The sequence below is a fragment of the Anolis carolinensis genome, chromosome 3, assembly GCF_035594765.1.
Source record: "Anolis carolinensis isolate JA03-04 chromosome 3, rAnoCar3.1.pri, whole genome shotgun sequence".
NCBI classification, from domain to species: domain Eukaryota; kingdom Metazoa; phylum Chordata; class Lepidosauria; order Squamata; family Dactyloidae; genus Anolis; species Anolis carolinensis.
Window position 1 is genome coordinate 282,755,585 of NC_085843.1, and position 16,253 is coordinate 282,771,837.

At 41.5% G+C, this 16,253-nt stretch overlaps 1 protein-coding gene across 3 annotated transcripts in view; it reads left to right on the top strand.

Annotated features, from left to right (window-relative positions):
- Nucleotides 1-16,253, top strand: part of iqcg (IQ motif containing G) — a 60,787-nt gene that overhangs the window by 42,450 nt on the left and 2,084 nt on the right. For 2 of the 3 annotated variants that reach the window (XM_062976898.1, XM_003226967.4), the window contains exons 2-8: nucleotides 4,360-4,510; nucleotides 6,556-6,803; nucleotides 8,647-8,775; nucleotides 9,324-9,405; nucleotides 9,963-10,124; nucleotides 12,410-12,484; nucleotides 14,234-14,365. In XM_062976898.1, the coding sequence (XP_062832968.1) occupies nucleotides 4,472-4,510; nucleotides 6,556-6,803; nucleotides 8,647-8,775; nucleotides 9,324-9,405; nucleotides 9,963-10,124; nucleotides 12,410-12,484; nucleotides 14,234-14,365 (867 nt within the window). In that variant the 5' untranslated portion in view covers nucleotides 4,360-4,471. The remainder of the gene's footprint in view (nucleotides 1-4,359; nucleotides 4,511-6,555; nucleotides 6,804-8,646; nucleotides 8,776-9,323; nucleotides 9,406-9,962; nucleotides 10,125-12,409; nucleotides 12,485-14,233; nucleotides 14,366-16,253) is intronic. The other variant, XM_062976897.1, reaches the window with a different exon arrangement.

Sequence of the window (16,253 nt, forward strand, 5' to 3'; positions counted from 1 at the left end):
TTTTTGTTAATTAGCTTTCTTCTTGGTGAAAAGATTGAGCAGTTTCACAAATGAACGGTATCATTGTTCATGCCTTTTGTTGACTTATGGTGACACCATGATTTTATAGGTTGTTCTTAGGCAAGAGATCCGCGGGTGGTTTGGCCAATTGCTTCCTTTGTGGCCCCTTCTACACAGCTGTATAAAATCCACATTGAACTGGATTATATGGCAGTGTGGACTCAAATAACCCATTCAAAGCAGATACTGTAGTTTATCTGCCTTGATATTCTGGGTGATATAGCTGTGTGGAAGGGCCCTGAAATATAACCCCCATCCCCTGGTATCCGTTGGTGGTCTCCCATCCAAATACACATTGAGTATCCCTTATCTGGAATTCCCAAAATCCAAAATACTGTATTTCTTCCATTCTAAGATGCATCCTCCCTATACATATCTTTGTACATGAGGTATGTGTTAGAATCGCAGGTCTTATGCATATGTGTGTGTATGCGTATACCATATAAACTCGAGTATAAGCTGTCCTGAATATAAGCCAAGGCATCTAATTTTACCACAAAAAAACTGGGAAATCATTGACTCAAGTATAAGCTGAGGGTGGGAAATTTCAGAAATAAAAATAGATACCAAAAAATTACATTAATTGAGACATCAGTAGGTTAAATGTTTTTGAATATTTACATCAAGCTCTAATTTAAGATAAGACTGTCAAACTGATTAAATCATTATTCTCATCTTCTTCAATGTCAATGTGCTTATGTATCCTTTTAATAATAATAATACAGGAAAATAAGACATGCAATAATAAATAGAGTAGAATAATAAATGTAATAACAATAATAAGATCAGAGTGAAATAATAAATGTATTATTATTAATAATAATAAAAAACAGAGTAAAATAAATGTAATAGTAGCAACAATAATAGAGTACAATAATAAATGTAATAATAATAGAGTAAAATAATAAATGTAATAATAACAATAATAATAGAGAAAAATAATAAATGTACCATATATTCTCGAGTATAAGCTGACCCAAATATAAGCCAACTAGGATCCTCACCCGAGTATAAGCTGAAGGGGGCTTTTTTAGTCCAAAAAAAGGGCTGAAAAACTAGGCTTATACTCGAGTATATACAGTATATATATATACACACACACACACACACACACACACACACACACACATACACAAAAATCTTTTTTTCCGGTTGGTGGCACTGAAATGATTGTGCATTGTACAATCGATGGCATTTTTGAATTAAAGAAATATGGTACTCCAAAATCCATCATTGTCCAGACGAGTGGCTGGAAACTTTTGCTTTCTGATGTTGCAGGATGCACAGACCTTGTTTCAGGCACAACATTATTTCAAATAGAATTACCTCCAGGCTATGTGTATAAGTGAAACATAAATGAATTTCATGTTTAGACTTGGGGCTCATTTCCAAGCAATCCCATGATGTATGTAGATTTAAAAAGAGATATTCCAAGATCCAAAATATCTGAAATACAAAATATTTCAGTCCTGAGCATTTCAGTTAAAGCATTTCAACCTGTATTCCCCAGGTCTGACTCTGCTTAGACCAAATGGGATCTGTTGCTCTTTGCATATTTATGTATTTCCTTACCACCAGCATAAAAACGTCATCAGCCTCCTTTGTCTTGAGGCTAGACAGGAAAGTGCCTTTAACTGGAAAGCGGCAATTGTTCTCTCTTGGTCAAAGTGGAAGGCCAGGTGTGGACTTCAGCGCTCACAGGAAGTTAGTGATGCAAGTACTCTTTCTAAAACATAATTAAACCCCAATGACAATTTTTGTATAGCATGGCGTCTTTTTTTATTTCACTCGTAAACAATAATAATCCAATTTACTGTCCACCAGCAACATGGGTTGATCTGATCTGTGACTTGTTGACAGGAAACAACTCCCCTGCTTCCTGCCGTCATCTTCAAGATCATGCAACTCTGTCGCATGGATACTGTTCACATTCATCTAATGAGATGTTTGTTCTTAATTACGGATGGAAAGGCACAATTATTTTGTCCTCGTGCACAAGTAGGAGTAATGACAGCTGTTTTCTTCTCACCGCAGGGAGGAAAATAAATACCTTTGCACCGTTTTCTCTGTTCTCCAGCATCCTGACATGTTCCAGAGGATTTTTCTATGTAGAAATAGTGCAGGGGTTTTGTGCAAAACCCACATTTCCTACAGGAGAACATTGCTGCTCAGGAAACCCATTTTCTAGGATGGACATTTGCTTTTTTTGTGAAACAAAACTATATTTCTCCATGCAGAAAAATCCTCTATGACACCTTAGGTCATTCAGATATTAGGAGAAAGCTGCATATAAGCCTCGTTCTCCTGTTATTCTCCCTGAATTGGTTTTGTGACTGTCAGGAAACCCGTTTTTCATTTGGAAAATGAATAATAGTGAATATTATTTCCATCTGTATCCTTCGTATTGGGTTATTATGGAACATAACAAATATTTGTTTTAGAAAGGGACTATTCTAGTGGATTTTAGCCTTAGCTGCTTCTAACTTTTCTGTTCTTGCCATGTACTTCAATCATTTTATTTTACATCTATCCTTCACTGGCTCTGGAAACAGGCTGTTTCAGTCAATATATCAGTTGTTGTACTTTCTATTTTGTATGCCACTAAAATGCAGATATAAATTAGAGAAAATAAGAGATAAGAAGCAGCGACTGCATATCCCATTATTTAACTTTCTCCTGTCGTTCAGGACAATGTTGGGGAATATGTACCAGTACAGATGTGATTGGACTGCAATTCACAGCACTCCTCATCATTTACTATACTACCTGATGGGACTTGTAGTCCAACTATATCAGGAGTCATCCAGCTCTATTTTGGAGTGATATGAGGAGGGTCATGGCAGATTTCTCCATGATACTGAAAGTTAGAGGAAAACTTAGGAGTGTATTAGATATATACATGAGTTTATCTTTATGGTTTGGTCACTACTTCATACTTTATCTATCAAACTATTTTCTCCTTATTTTGTTTTGCCTTGGGGTCCTTACACACAGCCATATAACGCAGAATATCAGGGCAGATAATCCACAATATCTCCTTTGAACTGCGTTATCTGAGTCCACATTGCCATATAATCCAGTTCAATGTGGATTTTATACAGCTGTGTGGAAGGGGCTTTAGATGTCTTTGCACTCAGAGCTAGATGTGAAACCAGCACTCTTTAATACGACAATATCCAACAAACAATAATTGTGCCTTTTGCCTTAAACGAACACTCTTATTTCCATAACATTCAGGCTTCAGGGACTTAAAACTGGGGGAAATAGAAAACAAATTAGCATTCAAGCTATAACTGTAGCAAAGAAACAGAAGGTCCAGAACCAAAGATCCAAATGGTGGTTTCTCTGACAGAGCAAGCACTAATGTCAGCTTCACCCTAAATGGTCTCATAAGGTTGCAAAATTATTTTAAATTGCAAACATTATACAGTTTCTTAACCTGGCAGGTTTTCTTTTGATCCAGGAAGCTCAGCTCAGCTTTGTGGGAAACTCACCATAATTACTAATAAGGCTTAGGAAAGAACCCTAATTACACTTCCCAAAGGAAGGTAGGACAAGCCTGTTTTTTCAAAAGTGAGAGGAAAGGGGATCAGGTGCACACCGGCTGTCTTTGCCCATCATCGCTCCAAATGGACAGCAGGTGTGCACCTGACCCCCTTTCCTCTCACTGCTGTGGCAAAGTCTGCCAATATATCAGGATCAATTTTCTGCCTCTTTGGACTTTTGGCAGCTTAATTTTCCCCTATCCACCCATCCAGGGCTGAAAAGTCAACCTGGGAAGTCTTTCGTGATGGAAATTATGTGCCGGGAAGTCTAAATCTCTTTAATTTCCATCCTTGGCTCCCTGTGAAGCACGTCAACAGGCTTTGCCTGATCCATTTCTAGAAGCCGCTTTAGGAACCAGCTGTCGGCTGGCAAACATCTCCGCTGGCCTCCTGTTTGGACATTTAAAAAGCCATTAAAAACAATGAGGTGGACAAACAGGCCAAAGGGCCAATGTGGCTGAGTAAATGAACATAACCACCCAAATTTAAATCATGGAGTAGGATAAAACTTCAAGCAGTGAAAAAAGTCCAGCCTTTTTTCTTTGACTTAACTTATTTCCCCTATCTCTGCTTTTTTCCCTTTGTCAACTGTCACCCTATGCTAGGCATGGGCAAACTTGGGCCTTCCTCCAGGTGGAAATCGAAGTCCAAAACACCTGGAGGGAAGGCCAAAGTTTGCCCATACCTCGGCTAGTGGATGACTTTCAATATTCTGTTGGCTTTGTGCATTAACTATACCCTGTCTTTTGTTCAGGGAGGAGTTTGTCAGAGATGACCAGTCGTCAGAACTTGCCTCTTTGGGCGCCGTCCGGCAAGCAGCTGTCCTGGAGGACTGCGCAGACCAGCTGACCATCCTGGGATGCATCATGCCAGAGAACTATGAGGGCAGGAAAGACATCTGCAACGTAAGCACTGCTCTCACTTGTGAAGGGAAACCATATGCCTTGGTCTTCAAGTTGCCAGTCAACTTATAGTGAATCCATACATCTATATATATATATATAAATATAATGTGCGTTTTTCCCATGGAGTAAACAACAAAACCACTGGACCAAATTACACCAAATTTGACCACAAGACATAGCCATCCAATCTATGTCTTTCAATCAAAAAGACCTAGAAAAATAAAGTCCAAATAACAGAAAACCCCCCATTGCTTACCATGCGTGTGCAGACCCCTGCGGGGAACTGAAACAACTACATTATCCAGAGGACCTCATAGCTGTATGCGGAGCCTAACACCACTTTTAAAAAATGTTGCCATGATGGAACAGCCTTGCAGCTTCAAAGCCAAGCTGCTTCCTAACCAGGGGTATCCTCCGTTGGCCACCTTGAATACCACTGAACAGCCTTATAGCTTCAAAGCCAGGCTGTTTCCTAATTAGAGGGATTCCTAACCACCAGACTATGCCACAGCAATGCGTGGTTGGGCACAGCTAGTTTCATAGAATTTTCTTGGGTAAAAAAGACTCGGAGGCGGGTTTGCCAGTTCTTTCCTCTAAAATACAGCCTACAGTAGCTGGTATTAGCTGGCAGTCTCCCATCCAAATACTAACCAGAGCTAATCCTGCTTAGTTTCCAAGATCAGACGGAATCTGGCGCCTTCAGATATTTAAGCAACCAAGGCTTTGCGTACACTTATCTGGAAGATATAGGTTTTGCCCAAAGTGTAATATGGGCTGGCTTTTTTTAATGAAATGTAATAGATTTCTTGAATGTTTTTATTGCTTTTAACTGTGTAATATTTCTCTTCTTAATTCTATTTTAATATTTATATGTGCTAGGTTTTAATTCACACATTGTTATAGTTTCTGTTGTTAGCTGAGTTGAGTCTCCTTTGGTAGAGAAAAGGTGGATATAAATAGAGGAAGAAGCCGTGCTATCTTTGCTAAGACCCCAACCGCATATGTCAGTGGTTCCCAACCTGTGAGCCACAGGAACTAAAATTAGGTCCGTGGGACATGGGGGGGGGGGGGTCTTGGTGTCTTCGTTTTTAGGCCTGTTCCTGGGATTATTTGGGGTGTTGATTCGGAAAATTGTATTGGATAGACCACATCAGCTCTAGATTATTAAATATGGTTTTCTGTGGGCGAGTAGGTGGCAACTACTGGATAGCATATGTTCTGTATCAGAAACTACAGCTAATGTGGTCTATTCAAAGCAATGTTCTGAATCAACACCCCAAATAAACCAAATAGTTGGCCAAGTAATCCCTGGTCAAAGTGGACCCCGGTTAAGTGGTCCCTGGTCAAAAAAAGGCTGGGACCCACTGGCATATGTAGTGCTGTGCTTGTGTCACATACCTCCACTGGACATGAAGAATGAGCAATCACAATTTATCTCCCTTCTAGTTTCTTAGTTCCCTTCCACACAGCTATATAAAATCCATATTGAACTGGATTATATGGCAATGTGGACTCAGATATTCCAGTTCAAAGCAGATATTGTGGATTATCTGCCTAGATATTCTGAGGTATATGACTGTGTGGATAGGCCCTTAGTGTGCTTTCTGAGTGGTATTTTTTTCATTCTGGCGCATGCACATAGCACTCCACTAGATTTGTTCTTAAACCTGTCAACACACATCCTCACCATTGTTGAGCTCTTTCAGGCTGGTGGGAATGACATTTCAGCAACATTTAGACAACTACACATTCCACATCCCCAGAGTAGAAGGTGGGAATTTCAGAATACAATATGCAACACTCAGGGGGTTCTTCTACTACCTGCTATTCTCATGCAGTCTCTCAATTCCATGTGTAAGGCCTGAAGGTCAGTGGGAGAGCTTTGCAGAAAGCTTTTTTGGAAAATCCCAGGCTCAAGACCCATCATTGCTATTCAACTAGGTCAGGCGACATGTATGGTGTAGTGGTTTGAGTACAGTACTCTTTCCCTGTTTCACACGAGTTCACAAGTGTTTTTGTCCCTTGTTGTTGTCTTTCCTGTTCAGCTCGATCACCAGGAGATCAGGGCCATTCTTGAGACACAGAAGGAACTGAGCACTCAATATAAGGACCTGATGGAGGCCAGGTCGGAAAGCCAAGCCAAGGTCCCCATTGAGCTGGGCAAGATCATGGACCTCGGGCGGCAGCTGGAGGACACCAGCAGTGACCTGAAGAGGTCTAACCACTTGTTCAACATGGCCACAAAGCAAAGCTCCCTGTCAGCAGACAACCTCAAGAAGGCCCAATTAGACAGGTAAGGCCCAGAAACCGTGATGTGTTGTTATAAACCTCTGCTGTCGAGTTGGGAAGTGGTCTCACGGAAACCCCAAAATATCACCTGATAGGTCACCATCCCACAGCCTCATGGGGATTCCTAAACAATCTCAGATGAATGTATGGGCCTGCTGATTTCAATGGAAAATCATTGGTATAGGGCAGGCATGGGCAAACTTCGACCCTCCAGGTATTCTGGACTTCAACTTCCACAATTTTTAACAATTGGCTGTTAGGAATTGTAGGAGTTGAAGTCCAAAACACCTGGAGGGCTGAAGTTTGCCCTTGCCTGGTATGGGGTATTAAGTAGACAATGCAATGTTAGATAGAAATGCATTGTCTGTAACTCAATGGTGCATATCATTGGGAAAATACAGTTCTAATAGACATGTGGTCACACACACATCCACTGAAGAGTTAAGCAAGTGGTGATGTAGAACTAGATGGATAGGAAAATAATTTGAGTCATGACTATGTGACAGTTATGACAAGGGCTATGTCATTCAATGTTGTCCCTGTTTGATGGCCTATGGGTATAAAAGTGGCAGGCATGTGCGCTCTCTCTCGTCATTATGATTTCTTGACATGTGGTTGTCTTATTAAGACCATCACTTCTCACTGTATTGTTGCTGTGAGTATATCTTCAGATACCCCGATACCAGATCAAGGGATCCTGATGTGTATACAGCTGTACATAAGCAACGAGGCAAGGTTAAAGCCTCCAATGTGAGTCTGGATGAAAGACAAAGTTCAATGAGTGGCAACATCAGTGGCTGTGCAGTAAATCTCTGCTTACTTTTGATAAAAAGACTCTGCTGTGTTTTGAATTGATTTAATTGCTTGCTCTGAGACAGTCAGTCCCAGGCGCAGCATAGGAGGACGTGATAGAAGGAACTATAAATCACACACCTGTTCCAGCAGGGTTGTTTCATTCCCCCCCCCCCCAACATAAGGGTACAGGTCGTTGTCTGCATTAGATACCTCCAAGCCAACTTGGACATGTGGCAACCTTGTCCTAGGGCACAGGTATCAAACTCAAGGCCCTTGGGCCAAATCCAGCCCACCATGTCATTGTATGTGGCCCTCCTCCAGATGCCAAACTCCCAACTCCTACATTCCTCATCATTGGGCATCATGACTAGAGTGGGTGGGAGTAGTGATATATTCACATCTGGATGGCTGCAGTTTGTTATGTTGAATCAAGAGAGTGAGGTTTGAACTTAAGGGCTTGCAGATCAGATGCCTGACTTGAAAAGGTCTTTTAACCTCTCTCTAATTGGGTTGCAATCCCCATTATCCCTAGTCTGCATGGTGGCCACTTTGAATCTCCTTTGTAGTGAAAAAAGTGAGGTATACATAAACACTGAATAATAATAATAATAATAATAATAATAATAATAATAATAATAATAATAATAGGGTGCCGTGCCAAAAGATCTCAGCCGGCATTTGGAAACAATAGACATTGACAAAATTACGATCTGTCAACTGCAAAAGGCCACCCTGTTGGGATCTGCTCGCATCATCCGAAAATACATCACACAGTCCTAGACACTTGGGAAGTGTTCAACTTGTGATTTTGTGAAACGAAATCCAGCATATCTATCTGGTTTGCTGTGTCATACAATAAAATAATAATAATAACGGGAAGAAGAAAAAGAGTTGTTTATCTGACTAAGTAGAAATTCAAACCCATTCAAACCTGCAGCCCAGAGCGTGCCTGGTTGGAGTTGAGAGGCAGACTTGGGACTGAGCAACCTGAGTAGTCCTGTCTGTTTCTTAGGTGCTCTCCACTGATTTCCCTCTTCCTCTTTCCTTGGCAGGCAATGGGCTCAGGATGTGATTTCAGAAACAATGGAAGAGCTGCTGACGCTGGGAACCTTCACCAATCTGCAGCATGCTGTTGATGTTGAAAAAGCCAAGAAGGCGGATATCCATGACCTTATCATGAGGTGAGAGGTTGTTTTTTTTTCTGGAAGAAAGTGGCCTTGTCCCAGGTCAAATCATGTAACTCAGTCTTGTTGATTCTGACATACATTCATTCTTCAGTATCTCTGGCAGAGGCATCTTTCCCAGCCACCTGTGTATCTCTTTTTAAAATTTCTCCTCTCCCACATCAAAAGATAACATTTTGCAGCACCAAACGGTTGTCTGCTGCAACCCCTTTCTGGTGCCGGCATCGATCGCCATTGGTTCCAGCACAGCTTCCATCACTAAAAGCGACAGATTCTGCATCCTTAAATATGCAGTTGATCCGCAGCCAGTTAAGAGCTCATTAGTAGACACACCTCCTTTTGGGTTTTTGGGGAAATGTATTTATTTTATACTTCCTTTGGTTTTATAACGATGGGAGATGATCCTGCTGCTCAAGCCACAAAGCAAGTCTTTTGCTAACTCAGTCAGTGGATTTTGCTTGCCTTGAGACCATAGGCCCCATAGCCAACACCATCCTGCCTTGATGAGTTTGGAGAGACTGTGGGATGTTTCTCTTCCCTTCTAGTGAGATGATGGGAAGGAAGAAGATCAAGAGCCTCCAGAAGCAACTCAACGACATCAGGAAGGAGAAGGAGCGTGAGATGCATGTGAGCCTGGGATCACATCAAACTCCCCTCATTTCATTTTGCTGAATGCAGAATGAATGGGGAAACTGTCCCTTTGGGAACCCAACAAAAAGTGCAAAAAGGCAACTGAACTGTTCACTGAGATCTCCTTGTTCTTGGGGTGGAATAAAAGAACTGTAGCCAGGAGGGGCCTCGAGGACATCCAGACCAACCCCTGCCCAAAGTTCTGTGCACATTAGAAACCAGCATTCAGTTCAGCCTGTCCTGCAGCAGCTTCGAAAACAGCCATCCCTCCTCTTTTTAAGGCTGAAAACAACTGAAAATAATTTTAAAATGCATTTTAAAGTACAGTTGGCCCTTAATATTCTAAAGGGGTTAGGGGCACAGGATCCTTGTGAAAGTGGAAAAATGACACAACCAGATATGGATTTTCTGCCAATGAGACTCTGTTAGGAGAACAATGATTCCCTCATGTTTTGCTTGCCAGGGACTCCTGACATTTCAGAATTTGTTCCTCAACCATTTTCAATAACAGTTGTGCTTGTCCCTCACTCCTGACCCTCACTCTAATTCCACAGAACCGGAATGAGATGATTACATACCTCAAAGACCAACTGCAAGAGATGAAGGCAAAGACAGAGATGGAGTACCGCTACGTCAAGAAGGACAGGGGGCTCCAGGTGGCCCAAGTGCAGAAGAAATGTGCCAATGCTGAGAATGACTTGCATAATGAGATTGAGGTAAGCCCTGCAAGTACTGGGAATGGAGCATGTGATACCCTTCAGGTATATGCAGGCAGTCCCCGACTTACAAACGACTCCTAAGAAGGGGGCTGAGACGACAGGAAGTGAGAAAGAGTTCCCACTCCTATGAAAAGGAACTCCACTCCTGGAAGTTATCATCATGGGGGAAAGGTGTCACCATTGAAGCTTTGTCTCCCATCCTTGTTCCCACAACAAGCCATTTTTTTTTCAAAATCCAATTCTTACAGAGACAGAAAGTGAGTGGAAATCCTCTGAACAAGGGCACAGACAGCCAAGGAAACACCACAGGGGTGTTCACCCTTTTCTATGTTATCCAACACTAAAATACATATATATTTGATTGGAGTTGCACTTTAAAAATGTAACTGTTCTGATTTGCAAAGGTTACTCCTGGGTTCAAATTGACCTGGTGGCCTTTAAACCATGGCAAAATGCCCCCCCCCCCCCGACCCTAGAGTGCCAGGCCACGCGTTGCTGTGGCTTATGCTTTCAGAGTGTTGTTCTTTATTTACTGTCCTTATTTTAGAGATTATATTGTTCTGTATTATTATATCACAGTAATTATTACATATTATATTTATAATCTTATATTATCTGCTTAGAACTGGATTATATGAGGCCCCTTCTACACAGCTGTATAAAATGCACACTGAAGTGGATTATATGGCAGTGTGGAGTCAAGATAATCCAGTTCAAAGCAGATAATATAAGATTATAAATGGGTTATATAGCTGTGTGGAAGGGCCTTGAGTCTACATTGCCATATACTGTAATCCAGTTAATATCTGATAATCTGTATTTTATAGGCAGTGGGGAAGAGGCCTAAGTGAGGCCTAACTCTGCCTGTCCCCTGGGCCGAGTGAGTTGCTAGGAGACCAAGTGGGCGGAGCTTAGCCTTCTAACTGGCAGCAATTGGATAAAAACAATTATTCCTCTACCTCTAATTAGTACTTTATTTTTCTTTTCTTTTTGTGGTATGAACGTAGAGGCATGGATGAGGGGTTGTGCTGCCAAGTTTAGTGTTTCTGGGATGTGTAGTTTTGTTGTTTTGTCCTAGGCCGAAATTTCATTACCCTTTTTTATATATATAGATATATATATTCGTGTCAGGAGCGACTTGCACCAAGTTGCTTCTGGTATGAGAGAATTGGCCATCTGCAAAGATATTGCCCAGGGCACGCCTGGATGTTTTGATGTTTTTACCATCCTTGTGGGAGGCTTCTCTCATGTCCCCACATGGAACTGGAGCTCATAGAGGGAGCTCATTCACGCTCTCCCCGGGTTGAATTCAAACTGGCAACCTTCAGGTCAGCAACCCAACCTTCAAGTCACAAGGCTTTAACCCACTACGCTACCAGGGGCTCCATATATTTTTGGTGACAACATGCAATAAGGGGATGCAGCTCTCCAAAGTCTTCTAAGGGTTTATTGTCCCCCCCACCCTTCCAAGATTTTCTCTTCTGCTGATCCTTCATTAAATAGCTGTACCTTCAACAATAATCTTTGAACTGTCAGTCTTTTTAGTATATGCATGTTGAAGGTTGTAAGGCTCCAGCTAATCACTTCTGCACCAGAGTGGTTTTGGGGTCTCGTGATTGGCCATTCTTTGCACCGAACCCCCAAATGACTGAAAATTCAGGAGAGCAACTGCTGAGACCGACTGCAGGCAGCTGTCCATGATTCAAATCGGACAATTACTATCAAAAGGCAGACGAGCAACAGACAGTATAATCAATATCTGAAGACTGCTCATGAGAGCTTCCAAGACATCATACGGTTCAACGGTGGGCCGAGTCTAGAATTTGTGTGTATGTGATGAATGGGTGCCGTACGGTCTCCAAAGTGTTCCCAGCTATTTGGCCTCTGGCAAGGTGAAGTCTGAGTGTCAGTCAAACAAAAGTCCAGAGTCTATATAATTGCAAAGTTACATGTTCTTCTGGGTCTCTGCTATCTTCATCCTTGCTGCATTCAGCAGGGTAGATGTAACATCTTTACACAGGACACTTCCCTTTGCTTTGTCACGAATTTAAAAAGCATTAAAGAACTTTCCAAGGATGCGTTTTGATTAGCGTAGTTACGTTTTCAATCCAATCATAAACCTCCAGCCAAAACAGCCTCATTTCAGGGCAGCAGACTCGCATGTGTTCCAATGTGACCGCATAAATACAGCCTCCGGAACATTTGTCAGATAAATCATTCTTGATAACTGGAGTTATGTTAAGGGCCACAAATGCCCACGGTGTATCTCTTTCCCATCACAGAAACTGAGGAACCAAATAGACCAAGAGAACCGGGTCCACATGGACATTGAGAATTTCCTGAAGCAGCAGCAAGCGGTGAGTGATTGTCCTTTTTCTGGTCCTTATTTATTTATTTCCAATATTTATATCCCGCCCTTCTCAACCGAAGGGACTCAGTGTGGCTTACAACATTGGCACAATTAGATGCCTGTACAAAATCAATCAACAATACATAAAATCAGTTAAAAACTATTAAATACAGTATAAAATTACAGTATATACATTTAAAAAATGTGTATGCTCAGATCCATTCGTCTGGTAACCTCGTGCTTTATCCAGAGAGAGACCACATCCTCTCAATTACTAGCTCTACCTCCTTGTTTTCCAAAGATAAGCCATGGTTTTATTTTAAATTTCCACCCTATTAGGTTCTAATATTGATCCACCTGCGGTTTTTTTTTTTTTTTTTTCGTGTCAGGAGCAACTGGAGTTGCTTCTGGAGTGAGAGAATTGGCTGTCTGCAAGGACGTTGCCCAGGGGACGCCTGGATGTTTTGATGTTTTACCATCCTTGTGGGAGGCTTCTCTCATGTCTCCGCATGGAGCTGGAGCTGATAGAGGGAGCTCATCCACGCTCTCCCTGGGTGTGATTCGAACCTGGCAGCCTTCAGGTCAGCAACCCAACCTTCAAGTCACAAGGCTTTTATCCCCTAGGCCACCGGAGGCTCCTAGCATCCATCTGTATTTTTTTTTTCCAATACAGATGGATAAAAAAGCTAGCATCTTATTTGTTTTATTTTTGTAATAAATAAAATAAATAAAATGCTAGCTTTTTTATCCATCTGTATTGAAAAAGCTAGCATCTTATTTATTTATTACAACATTTGTATCCCGCTCTTCTCACCCAAAAGGGGACGCAAGGCGGCTTACAATAAAACACATGTATATAAAAATATAAAATACAATACAAATCAATTAAAATAGTTAACTAATTAATTACAGCAACATCTTGTATTACATCTTGCATTTCAGAACTGTATCCCTTTGTGCTGTTTTGGACACACTCGTGGCGGGGTATGAATTCACATAATATAACACGCAAAGACTGTGTAGCACAATGATGGGCAACCTTTTGCACTTGGTGTGTCAAAATTCACCAAAAAACCTAGCATGACTTGGGTGTTGTGTCACTTCGAGAAAAAACCCCCCATAATTTCACATTATATATAGTTTAAATAACAAAAATATATAATTGTAATATATAACTGTATTTAATAAATCAAAAACTATGGACTACCATTATTTCCATGTACAACAACCTATGGTACCTCTTGCAGTTTCCATGCTGATTTCTCTCTATTGTAGTTTCAATGTAGTCATGAATAATGAATAGTATAATAATAATATAATAGTAATAATATAATAATATACTACAATAATAATAGAATGATTATATATATTTATATATGTGTGTGTGTGTCTGTATGTATGTATGTAGTGTGCATAATTCCCATGGAGTAAACAACAAAATCACTGGACCAAATCACACCAAATTTGGCCACAAAAGGCATAGCCATCCAATCAATCTGTATGCGGCAGCGTGTCAGCAAAAATGGCTAGGCGTGTCAGTGCTGACACGCGTGTCATAGGTTGCCCATCACTGGTGTAGCACAATCCGGGCACAGTTGCACATCCAAAGCATTATTGGTACAGGGCCTTGTTTACAGGGAGAGCTGTCCTTTGAGGAGCATGATTCTACTTGTAAATGCCACCAAAGGAAGAGTACTGTTGTACAGGAATATCTTGCACACCGCTGAGTGTTTGTGTCTGTCCGTGACTGTCGCAGGCCATAGAGGAGAAGCTGGAGTACTGGGTGGAGAAGTACGAGAAGGACACGGAGGCCAAGCAGCAAGAACTCAACAGCCTGAAGGCCGCCAGAGCAGCTGACCAAGCAGCGCTACAGGAAACGGCCCGGCTGGTAGGTAGAAAGGAAGAAGGCTCTGATCGGAAGGACAGCTCTAGCTGTGCTTGAGAGACTGACAGATGTTTCAGGATGAGCTTTTATGGGCTGCAGTCCATTTCATCAGATGCATGGAGTCAAGCCTAGATAAGTATGTATGTAAGTATGTATCCAGGCATGGGCAAACTTGGGCCTTCCTCCAGGTGTTTTGGACTTCAACTCCCACAATCTCTAACAGTCTACCAGAGGAAGGCCCAAGTTTGCCCATGCAGGCTCTACAGCCATCATTAAGACAACGACTGAGGTTCTAGATCAGCTATTAATACGCTTAGCTAATCTACAATCTTGGCTGCTGCCTTATCAATTTATTTATTTATTTACAGTATTTATATTCCACTCTTCTCACCCCGAAGAGGACTCAGGGCGGATCGCATTATACACATACAAGGCAAACATTCAATGCCCATAAACACATCGAACCGAGACAGAGACAGACAGACGCAGAGGCAATTTAACCTTCTCCTGAGGGGAGGTTCGATTCTGACCACAGGGGGGAGCAGCTGCTTCATCATCCACTCTGATGGCACTTCCTCACTTCCTCATTCCAAGGTTGTAAATTAGTTAAATTTGCCTCCCCACTTTTATAAGTGGTACCTTATTTCCTACTTAATAGATGCAACTATTTTTCGGTTTGCTAGGTCAGCAACGAGCAAGGGCTATATTTTATTTTTAATTGACGGATGCTCACCCCACCACGGGCTGGCCTCGAACTCATGACCTCATGGTCAGAGTGATTTATTGCAGCAGCTGCTCACCAGCCTGCGCCACAGCCTGGCCCCAATGGCTGCAAAGAGTAGCTAAAAGGACAAAGGTGGGAAGCAGGTTTGCATTCACACTAGCATGGCATCAGATTTTGCGTTGTGCATTTCAGCTCCTCCCTTCCATTTGTATTATGTTAGTCTAAAGATGTTTAACTTTATACATCTGACAAAGATCATGCAACATCCAGTCGTCTCGTGATTAACTGACCACCAGTTATGTTCCAATTCACAGGAATACAATTTAAATGTAGATAAGCATTGACATATAGTTTTCCAACACCACATTAATATGATGTAAATCATCCATGCGGGAAGGATTTATGACCAGATGCACCCACATTATACAGGATTTTAGATTAGTTTCTAAAAAGACATAAGGTGTCCAGTAAACCCCTATTAATTTTTTTTCTTGATAAGATGTAATTTTAAATCTACACAAAAGTTAGATATTGAAGCTGGGGCAATTTTCTATCCACCAGCCTAGTAGTAGTAGTAGCAGCAGTAATAATAACAACATTATGTGAAAAATTTCTGTTCCTGGTTTGAAAGTGTTAGGTAAAGGTAGGTAAAGGTTTTTCCCTGACATTCAGTCCAGCCGTGTCCGACTTGGAGTTGGTGCTCATCTTCATTTCTAAGCCAAAGAGCCAGTGTTGTCCGCAGATGCCTCTAAGGTCATGTGGCTGGCATGACTGCATGGAGTGCTGTTCCCTTTCCACCGAAGCAGTACCTATTGATCTACTCACATTTGCATGTTTTCAAACTGCTAGGTTGCCAGAAGCTGGAGCTAACAGTGGGAGCTCACTCCGCTTCTCAGATTTGAACCGCTGGCTTTTTGGTCAGCAAGTTGAGCAGCTCAGCAGTTTAAACCACTGCGCCACTGGGGGCTCCTTTGAACGTTTTATTTCCTGTTTAATTGTGTGGTCCTTACTTTGAAAGTACAGTAGAGTCTCACTTATCCAACACTCGCTTATCCAACATTCTGGATTATCCAACGCATTTTTGTAGTCAGTGCTTTCAATATATCGTGATATTTTGGTGCTAAATTCATAAATACAGTAATTACTACATAGCATTACTGTGTATTG